We start from the raw sequence: 15,106 nt of genomic DNA on the forward strand, positions 1-15,106 counted from the left end.
CTGCAGGGAACATGACAGCAGAGCTGCAACCAGCAGTCCATCATCAACTGTTGAATTAATGCAAGCTTTTTTTTAAGAAACAAAAGTCCAAATTCTTCTTGAAGGTGAATATTTTATATCTTTGACTGTAAACCGAACATCTTTGATCATCTGAGGACGTCGTTTTAGGCTTTGAGATCAACGTTTTTCACCATTTTATAGACTGAACAACTGCTCGAATCGAGGAAACGGAGGTTTAATGTGTGTGTGTGTGTGTGTGTGTGTGTGTGTGTGTGTGTGTGTGTGTGTGTTTGTCCACCAGGCCGGAGGAGGAGCCCATGGAGGAGGAGGAACCACTGTAACGGAGGGAAACACGAGGGTGTCACACCGTTACCATTGACCTCCCCGGAGAACGCCTCTTTGAGCTGCGAAGAGTCTCGACTGATCCCTTCATTTAGTCCCCCTAACCCCACTCACCACGTCAGTCACCTTGATTGGCGGCCCTTCGGCCAAAAACGAGGGAGAGGGGGTGGGCTCAGCCTCAGAGTAGGGAGCCAATCAGGAGACGGAGGACTGAATTGGAAAAAAAAAAAATTAGACATACCGACGTCGCTTGGCGGCGCTCGCTCAGACACTCATTTTTTTCTGTCAGTCTTCGCACCCCCACGTTAGCCCACAGCGGCTAACCATGTGACCAAGGCAGCGGGCGAGCGTATTTGGAGTTTGGGGCGAGATCAGGTCTCGTCACGGAGGAGCGGAAACATACGGTGCTTTACACAGCTGCCTTCTGACACGGTCTGGACACCAGGGACAGCAGACAAACGCAGCGCGGGAGTTTCTTTCCTCTTTTCTCAACTATTTTTCCCGCCAAAACGAGGGCACCGCGGCAGCCGAGATACTATTTTACAAGATGCATTCACTGTGGGCTTTGGTCGGCCGAAGTTTGAGCAGGCTTTCGCAAAGATTTGTCGACGAGAGCGTCGCCTCGCCGGAGCAGCCCGTCGTCGGGACGGTTGACGCGTGAGAGGAGTGCCTTGGTGAGCCGGATTCAGGATTGTTCAGGAAAAGATTGCCTTAAGTCAAAAGATTTTTCTCGCCGAGGAATCGGCGCGAGCGAGGGAGACGGAGCGTTTCCGGTCCTTTTTCGGGGGACGAGAATGACAAAAATAAAGCAAACAATCTTTCAGCATGTTTACTTGGAACGTGACGAAGACAACATTTGTGTCTCTCACAGCCTCTCTCGAAGAGTTCACTTTACTTTTGGATGGATCTATTTTTCTGTAAAAAAGACGGCGCTTTGTAAAGGTAGTTGCCAGCTTCAGTAGAAAAAAACGGTGCAAACATGGAGACCTTCAGACGAGGAAATTAGGTGGAAAACTCTGAAAAAGGTTCAGCCTTTGATGTAGCTTCCCTTTAACTGAAGTCACTGCTCTGTAAACACATGAAGCATGCATTGAGCAGAGAGAGCAGGCGTTTGATTTCTGAATGTTATCCAAAAGAGAAAGCCAAGCAAGAAAAGCCAAAGCATGAGTTTGCATATACAGTAGTACTTTCACTCCACTTGGCTGGCAAGTCGACAAACACTACTCGTATTGGCCCTTTCAGATAAGGCCCCGATACCCAGTTCAATGTTTACTAATTTAATCCTTCACACATCAAGTGACGCTCTGTGCGTGCGCCGATCGGCCGCCCATGCTTTGCCGGTTGGCAGCTACCTTGGTTTGCTAGTGTGAGCTAAACATGAGTCATGTATATTGGATTGAATATATTTTGAGAGGCAGTAATCGAGTATTGCCTGTTTGTATCTACATGTATGATTTCCACATCAAGTTGTCAATTTACAATATCGAGAAGTGTGTTTGGTAAGCGTGTCCACTTTTTATTTTCTATTGTATAAGATTATTTTTCTAACTTTTTCATCCATAGATTTTGTTCTGTGTTTTTATCCGTTTTCTGGATAGTTATAGGGCTGCCGTTCACGTACGTAGTACTATCGTCACTTCAGAACTTCCTTTCTTTCTTGTATTTATCAAAATAAGGAGCAACACGTTCTTTCTTTCTTTCTTTCTTTCTTTCTTTCTTTCTTTCTTTCTTTCTTTCTTCGGCTCTCTCGGCCTTTCTGCATTTTCATCAATTGTGTATTTATAACATGTACTGTTTATAGGAGATTTGTATATGGAAAATTTATAAATGTACTCTAACTAATGACAGCTATGATATTGTGAGCGACAAACAGTATGGTGTACTCTATTACTCCATGAAGTTTAAAAAAAAGCAGCATATTTAACGTGTCATCGACTGCACTGTTTCGCCCTCAAGTGAAATCATAACACGGCACTGCAATTGACCTTTTGAGCATTTGATCACTTTGTTGCCTAATTGACAGGTTTTCCTCTCGTGCATGGGTGCGGATCTGACAACACGTCCAAAAAGAGGTTTTCCAGGCCGTTTCACGTAGCGGGCCGAGTTCGGCTGGGCGGGAAAAAGGTGCGATTTGGGCGGAAAACATCGGCGGGTCGTTTAAAGATCTCTTTGTGAGCATGTGTTGCACCGTCATCCATAACATCAGTGCCTCCTCCTTCCCTCCTCCTGCTCCACCTCAGCCGATCTGACACCAGTAGTCCAACCCGTCACGTTCGGACTGACCCCATCGGTCCGCCGCCGTGTCAAACACGCGATCGAAGCCGATTATCACCTTTATTTTCAGTTGATATCATTTTCTAAACCTGTAAAATTTGAGCCTAAGTTGATGCTTTTCCATGTCTAACAAAACATTCCACTTGTTACTCGTTTAATTTGGCTTTTTTAAACATTTTTTTTAGTGAATTTGACTTTCTTTTGTAGAAACTTTTAATACTACTCTTTGGTTGTTGCCGTCTGCTCGCGCCAACTTTAACTCTTTGCATGGTTTGTGAGTCAGCATGCCTGCTTGTCTATGTAACAAAAATGTATTTGCACAATAGAAGAAGAACACTGGAGGACTTAAAAAAATAAAAAACAAAACCTCCCACGGCAACTCCCAAGAGCACCAGACAGGGAGGGTTTCTTCCTCTGTGGTGTGCAAACAATTCAGAAGACTTTGTCCAAATGACTCCACTGAGAAACATTTGATATTGTTCTTATTGAATATCGTTTCCAAGACGTGATTTTAACATGACTCAGCACTTAGGACATGTATGGACTGTGCTAAAGAGAAACACGCTCTGCCAAACCTCTGCTACATTCACACCTTACAAAGACTCTCCCAAAGAACGTTCCTCTTTCACAGACCTTCGAGCGGTAGAGAAGAGACGGATCTCGGTTTGATTTAAGGGCATCGTCGTCTGATTGTCACACCCACCTCGGCCAGTTCTATATATAACCACTGTGGCTCAAGAGCAATTCTCGGTTTACATGTAAATGGATAAAAAGTTATTTTTTGTTTGTTGTTTGTCTCTATTGATGAAAAATGTTATCTTTCTTTGGGACCTACGCTTTGGACATTTCATCTCTGACATCATCTATAAAATATATTTCTGAAAAATACAAGAATTTGTGGTTGTGGGTTTTTTTTTTGCATGAAGACGTCTGTCCAAGGGTTAAAAGAAAGGGTCAGGATTGGGGAACTTTTGGCACCATTTCAACATTATTTCAGATCAATAACAGGCTGTCTAGACAAAATCAATTCAGCGCACACACACAGCGTTCACAGAGACTGTCTTATCAGCTGTGGAGACATTTAAAGTGTGTTATCTCTTCTTCATCCCTCACCGGATGGCAGAATTGAAGATTATCTGTCCGATGAGGCATTTTCTTTCTGACTGTTCAAAGTCCAGGTGGAGATCATCTGGAGGTGAACCCTTCACATGTGAAGCTCTTGCAGGAGCTTCTGGACGTGAGGACGGTGAATGAGCTGGCCGGCGCGTGACAGCAGTGATGGCAGAGAGCATGTCCCCACTGAAGACAACACGGGAGGCGTGCAGTCTCAGCTGACTTCACCCTGAGTGGAAAATCTAATTACAAGAACCAATATCACAAGTGTGCGTGCCGGATCGAGTCAAAGTCCAAAGCAGCCGCTGTCAGGTGACCTCCCCCTCAAATCACAAACTATTCGGCCTCCAAAAATGGTGAAAAATCTCCTTTTTATTGTGCAGAAGTTGGAATACTTAAGCAGCTGGTTTTGTTTCACCAAGTGTCCAAATAGAAGGCATCACAAAAGACTAAGAAAGCCAGCATAAAGGAAGCTGGGAACAATTAAAAAGCGGATTTTAAACAGTTAATAGTCTGATTATATTAGAAATACGCCTGTGTGTGTTTGGTAAACAGCAGCGGCTCAGTCGGTGCTCATGTGTCCGTGGACTGCTCCGCCGTCCAATGAGGAGAGGGCACTTCCTTCACCGTGCAAACACTGACCTGATATTTCCTCTCCGCGCACAGCCCCCACCGCCACAACACTGCGATGCAAAGGCTGCAACATTAGCGAATCATTTTCCCATTTTCACCACCCTCCAGAGGGGAGACGTGTCGGACTTTTTCCTTTTCGCTCCTCTTTCTTTCCTGTTGTTGTTGAGCGAGCCGCAGCGGGGCCTCGGACATGCCGAACATCGTGCTTTTTAGCGGGAGCTCTCACCACGACCTGTCCCAGAAGGTGGCTGATCGGCTGGGACTGGAGCTGGGGAAAGTGATAACGAAGAAATTCAGCAACCAGGAGACATGGCGAGTACATTTTTAGCGCTCATACGACGCTGCGTGTCCTGTTGGCTCCTGACAGCTGCACACTTAAAGCGTGATGCGGGTGTTTTTCATGGTTTAGCTGCTCATGTTGCCCCAGCCTCGGTGCCACATGTGGGTGCGTTAGCTTGAAGCTAACAATAGTTTACTATTCAGCGGGCAGCGCTGTTATGTCCACACGTGACTAACTAGCCACATGTAAACACACCAGGCTAGCAAGCGTTTAGCAGGCTAACATCAGTACGTCCTTTATCGGACAGTTTAGCCAGCTCTTCGCTCGTTTCATTGGGGTTTTCATCGTTACACCTGGCTGATTTGTCGAACCGTTGAAATGAACCAGACTGACAGAACAAGGGAAGTAGTGGAATTACGCAACGTCACAGTTCGTGCGCTGCGTATCATGCTAACCACGCTAAAGTTGCCTCTTTCCCATGTGAGAGGAGGCTCAAAGTGTTGGGCCAAATTTACTACGTGTTGCGATTGCAAAGTGTTCCCTCGAGCCGATTCTGTTAGTCTTAACCATGCAGATTAACCCCGTGTTTGAGGAGAGGTAGCTGCTTGTTCAAAATGAGCTGGAAAGTTGGTAGTTTCAAAGCGGGAACAGATTTCTACGGGTGGACAAAATTTGACGTAACCCCTTAACGCCCTCACCTAGCTAAGCTAGCCGGATAGTGTTAGCTAGCTATAGCAGTGAAACCCGTGGATGGAAATCAAATAAGTGTTAGTACACCCGATTAAACACTGTGGTTTAAGTGTTACTGTTTTAAGAAGCATAGTATGCTGGGGAAGAGTGTGTCCGGTAATGGATGCTGGCTATCCAACTGTCATTAAACATGGATTTCCATTAGCTGGCTAACTAAAGACGATAACTGGCTCTGAGCTGTTAGCAGTCACTTAGACAGAGGTATCAGATGTCCAGTGTTGTTTCGAAATAACTTGCAGCACATCTCCAGTTAAATAAAAGTCTTTTTTTTTTTTTTTTTTATTAATAGGTAGCTCACATTATGCCTGTTCAGCTAGTTATCCCACCAGTGCTTAAGTCACATGCAGTTCATTTGCGCTAATTTCCAAAGCTAAGCTGACCATTAGTTGAATCACAGGCGGAGCTAACAGCTAAACTCTTTTAATATTAGCATCACAAAGGACTTTTCTTTCCACCTGTACTGTCTGATTTGCTGCCTGGGCCTTAAACAGACTTAGTGAAGCTCCTGCAGCTCGTGTGAACCTTCTGCAGGATGACCCTTTGGCTTCATGACGGCCTGTTTCCTTGACTTTGTTGACCTGTACTCATTCAGCATGTATTTGCGTGTATTTGTACATGCATGTTACTCTCTTTGATTCAAGCCGAGCGCTGCTCTAATGTGTTTCTGCCGGGGTCACTCACTCATGCACACTCTCTATTGTAATGCACTCTGGATAAAAGCATCCACTGCACCGCATGCAGTATGTTGTTTAGTGTAATCTGTCCTTTTCATGAGAACTTAAGAGTGATTTCCAACACAATGCTTTCCTCCATTAAACACGCTCGATGCCTGTTAAGGTGTCCTGACCCCTTTATCCCCTGTAAGACCCTTTCTGCTGGCGATGTTTCCACCCACAGCTCTAAAATCCCAGGAAAACTCTGATTATCCACGCTGAGGTTTCTCTCTAGGGAACGCAGCTGTTTGGACGACACAGGTTGCAAAACAAAGATTATTTTCTCATCCTCGCAGACCAACAGGGAGGTGAGAACGGTGCACTAATAACAGCTCTTCTCACAGCTCCGACACAGGTTTGCCAGGCGCCATGCGGGGGTCAAGGACCGACCACGGGGAGCAGATCTCTGGGAATCGAATCTCAGCATCAGACATCACATTTTTTTTCTGGGATGCACAGTAGTGTATCGACCGATGATGATGCCAAATCTTGCATTTTGAGCCTGACAGTTCAAGCTCGCTGTAACATTAAACAGTGTGATTCACCTCCTCTGCAGACGGACTCTGGCTGATCTCTCAGTGCTGGCCTCTCTTTAAAAGAAACTTGTGACTGCACAGACGCTCGCCCTTTACAACTGTTCATGTCCGCCGGTCACATGACGGAGGCGGGGGAGGACCTGATCATGTCCCGCTGAGGAATGTTTCACACACACATGCTGCCGGCTCCGGCTTCAGTGCGTGTGACAGTGTTTGTACCTGCTGGCTTAGTTTATACTAGTCCTTTTCTGAATGTGCTCACGAGTGAAGGGACTCGGTCTGAACTTGTCTCTGAACATTCAAAGGCAGCTGTGTAATGCATAACTTCATACAGAGTCAGCGCTCGTAAACGTATGATTGGAGCTTCGTGATAAACTGTCGTTTTAATCTGGAGAAGATTGTTCGTACTGCTGCATGAGACGGTCAAAGTCTAAAGTAACTTCTCTCCTCAGCCTGAAATGTTTGACTCCTAAAGCCGCCGTGTTTCCCTTCTGTCGTCCAAACAGCGTGGAAATCGGGGAGAGCGTGCGCGGCGAGGATGTGTACATCGTGCAGAGCGGCTGCGGCGAAATTAACGACAACCTGATGGAGCTGCTAATCATGATCAACGCCTGCAAGATCGCCTCCTCGTCCCGCGTCACCGCCGTCATCCCCTGCTTCCCCTACGCCCGGCAGGACAAGAAGGACAAGGTAGACGCACACAAACCATCACTCATGAACCCAGTGGCTTAACAGTCAAACTGTCCCGTCCCATTACATCTGCACCTCCGGTGCCTCTTTATAAAGATGCTGCGACAACACGTACAACATCGACTGAAGTCAGCTACGCCTCCTCCAACTATGACCTTTTATTGTGGTGAATAAATCAGGAAGTGATTATTACAGCATGTTGTCTCATAAGTATTTAATTTAATGCATAAGCAGAGCTGTGGAAACCCCGTGGAGCCTTTCTCTGCAGTTTATAAATAATAGAAAATCTCCTTCTAACTACATAAGTCTACTCATGTTTAAAGTTTATGCACTGGGAAGAAGTGCTAAGTGTTCCTCCTGCAGCACAGCAGGTTTGCATCTCAACTAACACTGTGTAATATATTGAAGTGAGTTGTCACAGTCGAGGAGTTTGAGCCGTTCGCAGCTCTCAGAAGAATCAGAAATTGCCTCAACAGGCTTTGCAGCAGGCTGAGAAACTGGTTCACGCAGACTGCTTATCTTGTAAATCATTATCTTGTGTTGCCTCAGTTGTTGATGTCGCTGCAACAGCAAATCAGCTCTTGTACGAAGCAACATGTGCAGCAGGTATTCAGTCACACGTGAGGGTCAGAGCTCTGCACACACTCGTCCACACGTTCGTCAGAAGATGTGCCGCCTGCAGACTTCCCGCGGGACTGTTTATTTGGAAACGCAAAGCACATTTAAGCCCACTTAAACACACTCAAAGTGGGATTTCTGTGTGAAAAATGAGGCTGAAACTGCACTCGGGTCCCTTGAGTTCACTGTGAACGAGCAGCGCGCTGCGTAATGTGTTTCAAATGGATCACTAATCAGTCCGAACTCGCCGTTTCCTGCGAGCTCGCACGCAGCTCGGCCACCGTCTCCAGGTAGTCGAGTGTTTTGTCAACAAGCCCTGCTGCTCGGTGTCGGACGTGCACACGGCGTTAGCTGTTCTTGAGTGAACGAGCCCGTGGCTGCAGGAAGGTCGTGATTTTTAAAGTGACCATAAGGGAAAGGTCGCAGCTGCAAACTTCATGCCAACTCTGAAATGCAGCACAAGCTCACCTGTAATGATTTTGACTCACCTCAAGCGACTGTGTCTTGATGCTTGTCCCAGAGTCGAGCGCCCATATCAGCCAAGCTGGTGGCGAACATGTTGTCCGTGGCCGGCGCCGACCACATCATCACCATGGACCTCCATGCCTCACAGATCCAGGTCAGTACGCAGGGTTTTACCACAAAGCGTTGACGTAAGTTCAGTGTTAGCCCTGTTTTTGTCTGTGGCTAAATCTACCAGGTAAATGTCCACTTATGAGCAGCTTGACATCCTGTTTTAGCTTGAACATGCAAACAAAGTAAAAGACATTCAGACCCAGACTGTGTCCCTGTGAGTCCCCGCCTTCACTGACTGCCAGCGTCGCTTAGCGTAGCTTAGCTTAGCTTAGTGTAGCTTCAACAGATGCACCGATGGACAATGCTACGACTAGCTGAGTAACAGTTGATGTAGTAGAGTTAGCGTTTCTCCTCCGGCGGCTCTCAGTCTGACAGCTGATCTCTGTATTTGTGTGTTCGTGTGTGTTTGTGTTTCCTGGCCTGACTTTTGTTGAAACCTAAAATTTAGTCTATTAGCTGCTGTCATTGTTCATGGAATCATTTTTGTCTTTTTGTCTTTTTTTCAGGGCTTTTTCGACATCGCTGTAGACAACCTTTACGCAGAGCCTGCTGTCCTGCAGTGGATCAGAGAAAACATCCCCGAGTGGAAAAACTGTATCATCGTGTCTCCAGACGCTGGCGGAGCGAAACGGTACGACTGCAGGGACCTCGCTGATGTGCACAAACGTCTTTGGATGATGTTTTATTTGCAGGTTTCACATCGAGAGGATTGCAGTAAAAGCTGGACGAGCAGTCAGAGGTTTAGTCCGTGTTTAACGCGTCTGTCTTCCCGTTCTTCGTCCAGCGTGACGTCCATCGCAGACCGTCTGAACGTGGACTTCGCCCTCATCCATAAAGAGAGGAAGAAGGCCAATGAAGTGGACCGCATGGTGCTGGTGGGCGACGTCAAGGACCGCGTGGCCATCCTGGTGGACGACATGGCCGACACGTGTGGCACCATCTGCCACGCTGCCGACAAGTCAGTGCTCTTTACGCCGTCGTCTGTGAGAGGATTGTAGAAATGAAGCTCTCGCCTGAACTTAGATTTGTGTGCAGACTTCTGCATGTTGATGTTGAACTGATGCTTTAATGTGATGCTGCAGCACCTTTGGTCTGCTGACGGCGTCGCCGAGACAAGTCGTTTACAGTTGTTGCCTCTGCTTTCAGGCTGATTGACGCCGGCGCTGTAAAGGTCTACGCCATCCTCACACATGGCATTTTCTCCGGTCCGGCCATCTCTCGCATCAACAGCGCCCCGTTTGAGGCCGTGGTGGTGACCAACACCATCCCACAGGAGGAGAAGATGAAGGCATGCCCGAAAATACAGGTACGCAGCACACCGGGTCACTCGTCAAGTTCTCATGCAGGATAAGGCTCAACCTTAGATTTGTAATGCAGGTTTTGGTCGCTGTTACTTAAAACGTTACGTCATCTGAGAGGAGCTAACTGGAGCTAACTGGAGCTAACTGGAGCTAGTTGTAGAGGTGATAGAGCCGACAGCTCACGCAGCGTTTGGATGCACGATAACTTGACAGAAAAACACCAGATGTCCAACATTCAACACGTCAGTTTCAGGACTTTGAGCCTTTTCACCGCGCTTCAGTGAAGCCTCCTCAAACACAAACGTGTTCAGTCGATGAACCTCTGTGTCCTGAAACTGTTACAAAATGTAATAATGAGAGCAGAGATAGGAAGAGGTTGAGCTTGGTCAGTTCTCTCTTTATGGTTTCGTTTAAAGTCACAGCAGTTCACAGACCTGAGTTCAGATTTCTGACGCGTTCTTTCTCAGTTCCCAAACAGCCGAGCTCGTTTACATCTGGTGCTAACATGTGATCTGGATCTGGAGTCCTGATCAGTCATACGCGGCTGGTAAACACGGCGAGTCACACTTCAAGGGAAGCGCGTTGCGGGTGTTTTCCAGAACTTCTTGTATCTTTTGCAGAACATGTTTAAACTCGCAGGAAGTCAGATGACCTTTTCTCTGCCTAGAGCAGCAGAGGAGGGGTCCCTCTTCCAGGCGGGGGGTCATGCAGGCCTCAGGTGTGCAGAATAGAAATAAGAGAAGTAGTTTTATTGGTTTCACATGTCGCCGCTTCCTCCAGGTCATCGACATCTCCATGATTCTGGCGGAGGCGATCAGGAGAACCCACAACGGCGAGTCCGTGTCCTACCTCTTCAGCCACGTACCCTTGTAAAGCAGACAGAGGGCGACCCCCCCCCCCCACTCCCCACCCTCCCCGGCCCTCTCCTCGCCGCCATCAGGCTGTACACCTCCAGAAAGGCTCCAGAAAGGCCTGATGGTTTTTGGCTGACCCCTTGTGACTGTTCAAGGTCACGCCCACACATCATCGTCCTCGACCTTTTCACCCAGGAGACGAAGTGTCCCCTCCGTCTCTGAAGACCAAGTTTGTATTTATGAGCATTTCTCTCTTTCTTTTTACTCTTTTCTTTTGTTTTCTGCTTGCCGACCTCGAGCAGCCGAGGCCCGGCCTCCACTTTAACCGAAGGGCCGTTCTGTAACATGATGTGTTATTTGTACCACGTATTGATCTCACTTTAAACGAGGCATTCCACTGTGTCATGTGATTAGAAACATTCTGGCCCTTAGCAATAAAAAATGTGAAAACCGACACCGTTGCCCCCTCAAGTGTTTGCCTTAACAGCTGCTGAAAGTATTGAAGTAACAGAGCCTAACCCTTAACCAGCTGATGCTGTAACGCTTGAGATGCTTGAGTTTACACATAGCGCCATCATCAGGCGGCAGGCGGTGCTTTCAAAGCTGCACCACGACTGGAGAATGTGTGGCCGTGACCGCAGACACGAGCAGGAGTCAGATCAGAGATCACGCTTAATTTACTCACCTCTTCTCATGAGCCTCCTGAATGTGCTGATGCACTGCACCTGCGCAGCGTCCCCAAAATAAGCTGCTGTTAACCTCCAGCATCAATGCTAGGAGGCGTAGCGACGACTTTCCAAACTGTCTGAGGGGCCTGATGTGGATCAGAAGTGTGGAGTGCGAGGTTAGTGGGCGCTGAGCCCATGTTCCAAAAGGTCACGAAAACAGACTGAGCCCAGAGCTTGAACGCCGTGTCAAGACTTCACCGTAATTCACAGCTGTGATGGGTCACTTTAGCTCCTCTGAGGCAGGTCTCACCGTTTGCCTCTCGGTGGACTTAAAAAAATAAAAATGAAAAAAAGTTTGATGAGAGTTAATTTTTTTTATTATATGTAACACTTCAAGCTGTTTCTTTGACAATAAAGCTTTGACAATGGCTTACAGAGGCTCCGGCTTGTCACTCCTTCCTACACTTCCCATAATGCAACTCAATAAGGAAGCATCACTGATAAGTGCTTCATCGTCAGCTGCTTTACGCTCCAGTTCCTGGTCTCAAATTTTCCATTGAGCTCGTGTGTCGGTTGTTTGGCCTTTGAACCTTTCATGTGGTTTCATTTGAATAGCTGCTCGAGGCTCAAAGAGTCTGAATAAATCCTCCATTAATGAATCAGCAGCTCGACTCATCTGAGGTCAAAGGTCACGGTCAGCTGCGGCACACCCAAGCCAGCACAGATTCAGTGTTTTGGATGGCTAAGTTAAACTGTAAGAATAATTCTGCAGCAGTTGGACAAATCATCTTTAATGTGAATCTGAACACGTGACAGTTGAAAGTTCATCTGCTGAGACTTCGAGCGGGTGAACCTTAAACCGCCGCCAGGGGGCGACATTTCCACACGAATGCGCAGCCAAAGCGGCTCGAAGTCATGAGCGTTAAGGAGCCGTGGAGGTGACATATTTGACACCGAACGCAGCCGAATAAACGCGTCTTTTCACCAAACAGGTCTTTTTGTGAGCAGACGTGCAGGAAGAGCACGCTGACATCACCCCGATCAGAGAGACGTCGCTCTCAGCTCCGCGTGGCCTCCCTGCCGCGCGCACATAAACACTTTTATTTCCATGTTTCACTGTGGGAGCTGGTGGCTGATATGAGGCTCCTCTCAGGGCTTTGGTCTCAGATTGAGGATGGAGGTTTGTGTCTCTCCAGCAGGGGGATACGCAGGATGGGAGCTGGTGATGTCATGTCATTAGCATATTTCTGACTATAACTAATGCTTGCGCAAAGACGCGCCACTACTGCTGCAACGCACTGACCAGAGACCTTCCAGCCGCCAGCCGACTCTTCGGTAAGACCCCATTCAGCTCAGAATTTCTGCTGTTTGAGCTTCATTGTCTGCAGCTAGAAGAAACTGAGATTAATGTGAGGAGTGTGCGGACAAAATGTGCCAAATAGAAAAGAGGCGCAAAAGATCAGATAATGCTGTTTTTGGGCGAAAGCAGCTCGTTTTGGCATTTTAATAAGTCAGAACAGGGTGTGATGTGACAGCAGGGCAGGTTTTTGTGCTATGTCTTTGTCTTGAGCGCACACATTCACGCTTATGAGTCCATTTCCTTTGTTGGCGTCTGCGGGCGAGCTGCACGCGCCCGGTCGCGATGATAAAATGATGCTTGAACGCGTCCACGGCGCGTTTTCGGGCTGCGAACACGCCCGCTGGGTATGTGAGCCCATTCTGACATTGTGGAGGTGAACGTGGATTTGGAGAGCCAGAGGAAGGTGCACAATGCCGATCTGGGCGGTGGTTCCTTCAGATTGCACCCCAAGGGGAGAAGTACGTGACCAGTGAATTTGCGGATGTTGCACAGCGTCTACGTGGGAAGCCCCTGCGTGGACTCTCAGTATTTTCCCTCTAGAATAAAACCATTTTTATTCTTATTCCTTTTTTTAAGAGCATTTACACACAAGCATGCGCGCGTTGTCCTTTTTTTTTTTTTTTTTCCACATTTTTCCTCCGGCTCTGCCCAGCATGGGAACTCCTTTTGTTATGTAAATGCCCTGAACGCCTCGGACTGGCTTCATTGTCTGGAGCAGCCCGTCCCCTGTGTGCAGCATCCCGGGCTGTGTGTTGGATAACGGGATGGATGGCAGTCAAATCACGCTGGGCAGAGCCGCGGGCGAACAAAAGAAGGCGGACCCGGCCACGCGCATTACAGGGCGAAGTCTGCGGTTGCGCATGTAGTTAAAACTGAACAGCCGATTTTTGGCCACTGAGATTTAGGCAACGCCCTTCGACTGACCACGTGCTCTGGTGCTTTATGCCTTTAAAATATATATATATAATAAACGCATGCATACATTAGATATATGTGTTTCCTGCAGAGGCTTATAGGTGCCACACACCTGTCCTTTATCCTTCTGGCTGGTATTGAACTGTCTTTTTCCTTTCTGATCCTCCAGATCTGCAACAATGAGCGACAAGCCCGACATTTCAGAGGTGACCAGCTTCGACAAGTCCAAGCTGAAGAAGACAGAGACGCAGGAGAAGAATCCCCTGCCCACAAAAGAAAGTAAGGCTCAAAGTCCTCCATCTTTAACTGCTGCATTCACTGTCCAGCTCCTGAGTGGGAATCTCACCTCTCCTCTCCTGTCTTCCCTCCACAGCCATCGAACAGGAGAAGGCGGTCACGTCGTGAAGCTCTTCCCTCCCGTCATGCACTGTACACCCTCCCCCCTCCTCCCGCATTGCCTTGTTTTCAGTCACTTCTTTTAGCTGTATAACCTTGTAACCGAAAATATGAAACGACAACAATAACCAAGCTGCACAGCCTGCGGACGGATGACGCCTTCGCCAGGGCGGCCGGCCCCCGTCCCCTCAACAAGCGCCACCTTAACCACCTTCATGCTCGTCGTTCTGTCAGGGGGGATGAATCTGTCTGAGGTGGGGGGGCGGGGGGGTGCTGCAGAAGGTGCACGTCTCTTCTTCGACCTTTAACCACCAACATCTGTGTGCAGCAGCGACGGGACGAGGGCGTGGCCCGCGTCCCAGGAAGCTCATCATCGCCTCGCCACCGACACCCAACTTCCTGTGTGGCTGCTTTTGCGCCAAAGCTGAGGCGTCAAGCTTTTTTTATTGTTTATTTTTTGTCTTCTAATTTTCGGAAATGCACAACTTTGTTTGTACGCTGGCCAAAATGTAAATGCCCCAAAAATTGATACTGTTGTCTGTCACATTGTTTTTTTCTTTTGTATGTACACAAGGATAAAAAAGTGTAACGGATTCCATCTAGATGTGGGAGATGCTCAAATGGACCTTATTTACGGTTAAATTGTAACGAGTGATTCGGGATAGCTTTTGTGTCGCAATCTGTCTTTGAATGATCTCCAGTGAGGAAAAGGAAAAAAAAAAATCTGGTAATCGATTCCATGTGTTCGCTTTCGACCGTAGATCAAAAATTCTTTGGATTTCCAGCAGTCATGTCACTCTGCCACAAACCATTACGAGAAATGGAAAACCGTGAAATGTTGTAATAAAAAAGAATTTGTTACTAAAGAACTGCTGCGGGTGCTTCTTCAGACACACCTTCATCACACACACTGCCGCACCTTCGTCACAGTCTTCACTCAGATCTACACTGACACTCGTAAACGTTTCCCTACATTGGTCTTATTCTAACCCACTTTTCACTCTCTCGCACTCCTTAGATGCCAAACAATCCTTTAGCGTTACTTAAGGGATGAGGCTGTGCACTATTGAAAGGCTTAAACTTCTCC

The 15,106-nt window shown here is 47.5% G+C and overlaps 3 protein-coding genes across 4 annotated transcripts in view; all 3 read left to right on the plus strand.

Annotated features, from left to right (window-relative positions):
* The window catches only part of LOC143315979 (histone deacetylase 4-like), a 53,292-nt gene extending 49,785 nt beyond the window's left edge, over positions 1 to 3,507 (plus strand). For both annotated transcript variants that reach the window (XM_076723622.1, XM_076723623.1), the window contains one exon: positions 302 to 3,507. In XM_076723622.1, coding sequence (XP_076579737.1) covers positions 302 to 341 — 40 coding nt within the window. In that variant the 3' untranslated portion in view covers positions 342 to 3,507. The remainder of the gene's footprint in view (positions 1 to 301) is intronic.
* Positions 3,508 to 4,334: 827 nt separating this feature from the next.
* On the plus strand, positions 4,335 to 11,783 carry LOC143315980 (ribose-phosphate pyrophosphokinase 2). Its single transcript, XM_076723624.1, has 7 exons — positions 4,335 to 4,674; positions 7,148 to 7,331; positions 8,470 to 8,568; positions 9,032 to 9,156; positions 9,310 to 9,483; positions 9,672 to 9,831; positions 10,607 to 11,783. Exons 1-7 carry the CDS (start codon positions 4,553 to 4,555, stop codon positions 10,697 to 10,699), a joined length of 957 nt encoding a protein of 318 aa, XP_076579739.1. The 5' UTR covers positions 4,335 to 4,552; the 3' UTR covers positions 10,700 to 11,783.
* A 763-nt stretch (positions 11,784 to 12,546) lies between these two features.
* On the plus strand, positions 12,547 to 14,888 carry LOC143315981 (thymosin beta-12). The gene is made up of 3 exons (XM_076723625.1): positions 12,547 to 12,683; positions 13,793 to 13,902; positions 13,997 to 14,888. Exons 2-3 carry the CDS (start codon positions 13,803 to 13,805, stop codon positions 14,026 to 14,028), a joined length of 132 nt encoding a protein of 43 aa, XP_076579740.1. The 5' UTR covers positions 12,547 to 12,683; positions 13,793 to 13,802; the 3' UTR covers positions 14,029 to 14,888.
* The last annotated feature ends 218 nt before the right edge of the window (positions 14,889 to 15,106 follow it).

The sequence above is a fragment of the Chaetodon auriga genome, chromosome 23, assembly GCF_051107435.1.
Source record: "Chaetodon auriga isolate fChaAug3 chromosome 23, fChaAug3.hap1, whole genome shotgun sequence".
Classification (NCBI taxonomy): Eukaryota; Metazoa; Chordata; class Actinopteri; order Chaetodontiformes; family Chaetodontidae; genus Chaetodon; species Chaetodon auriga.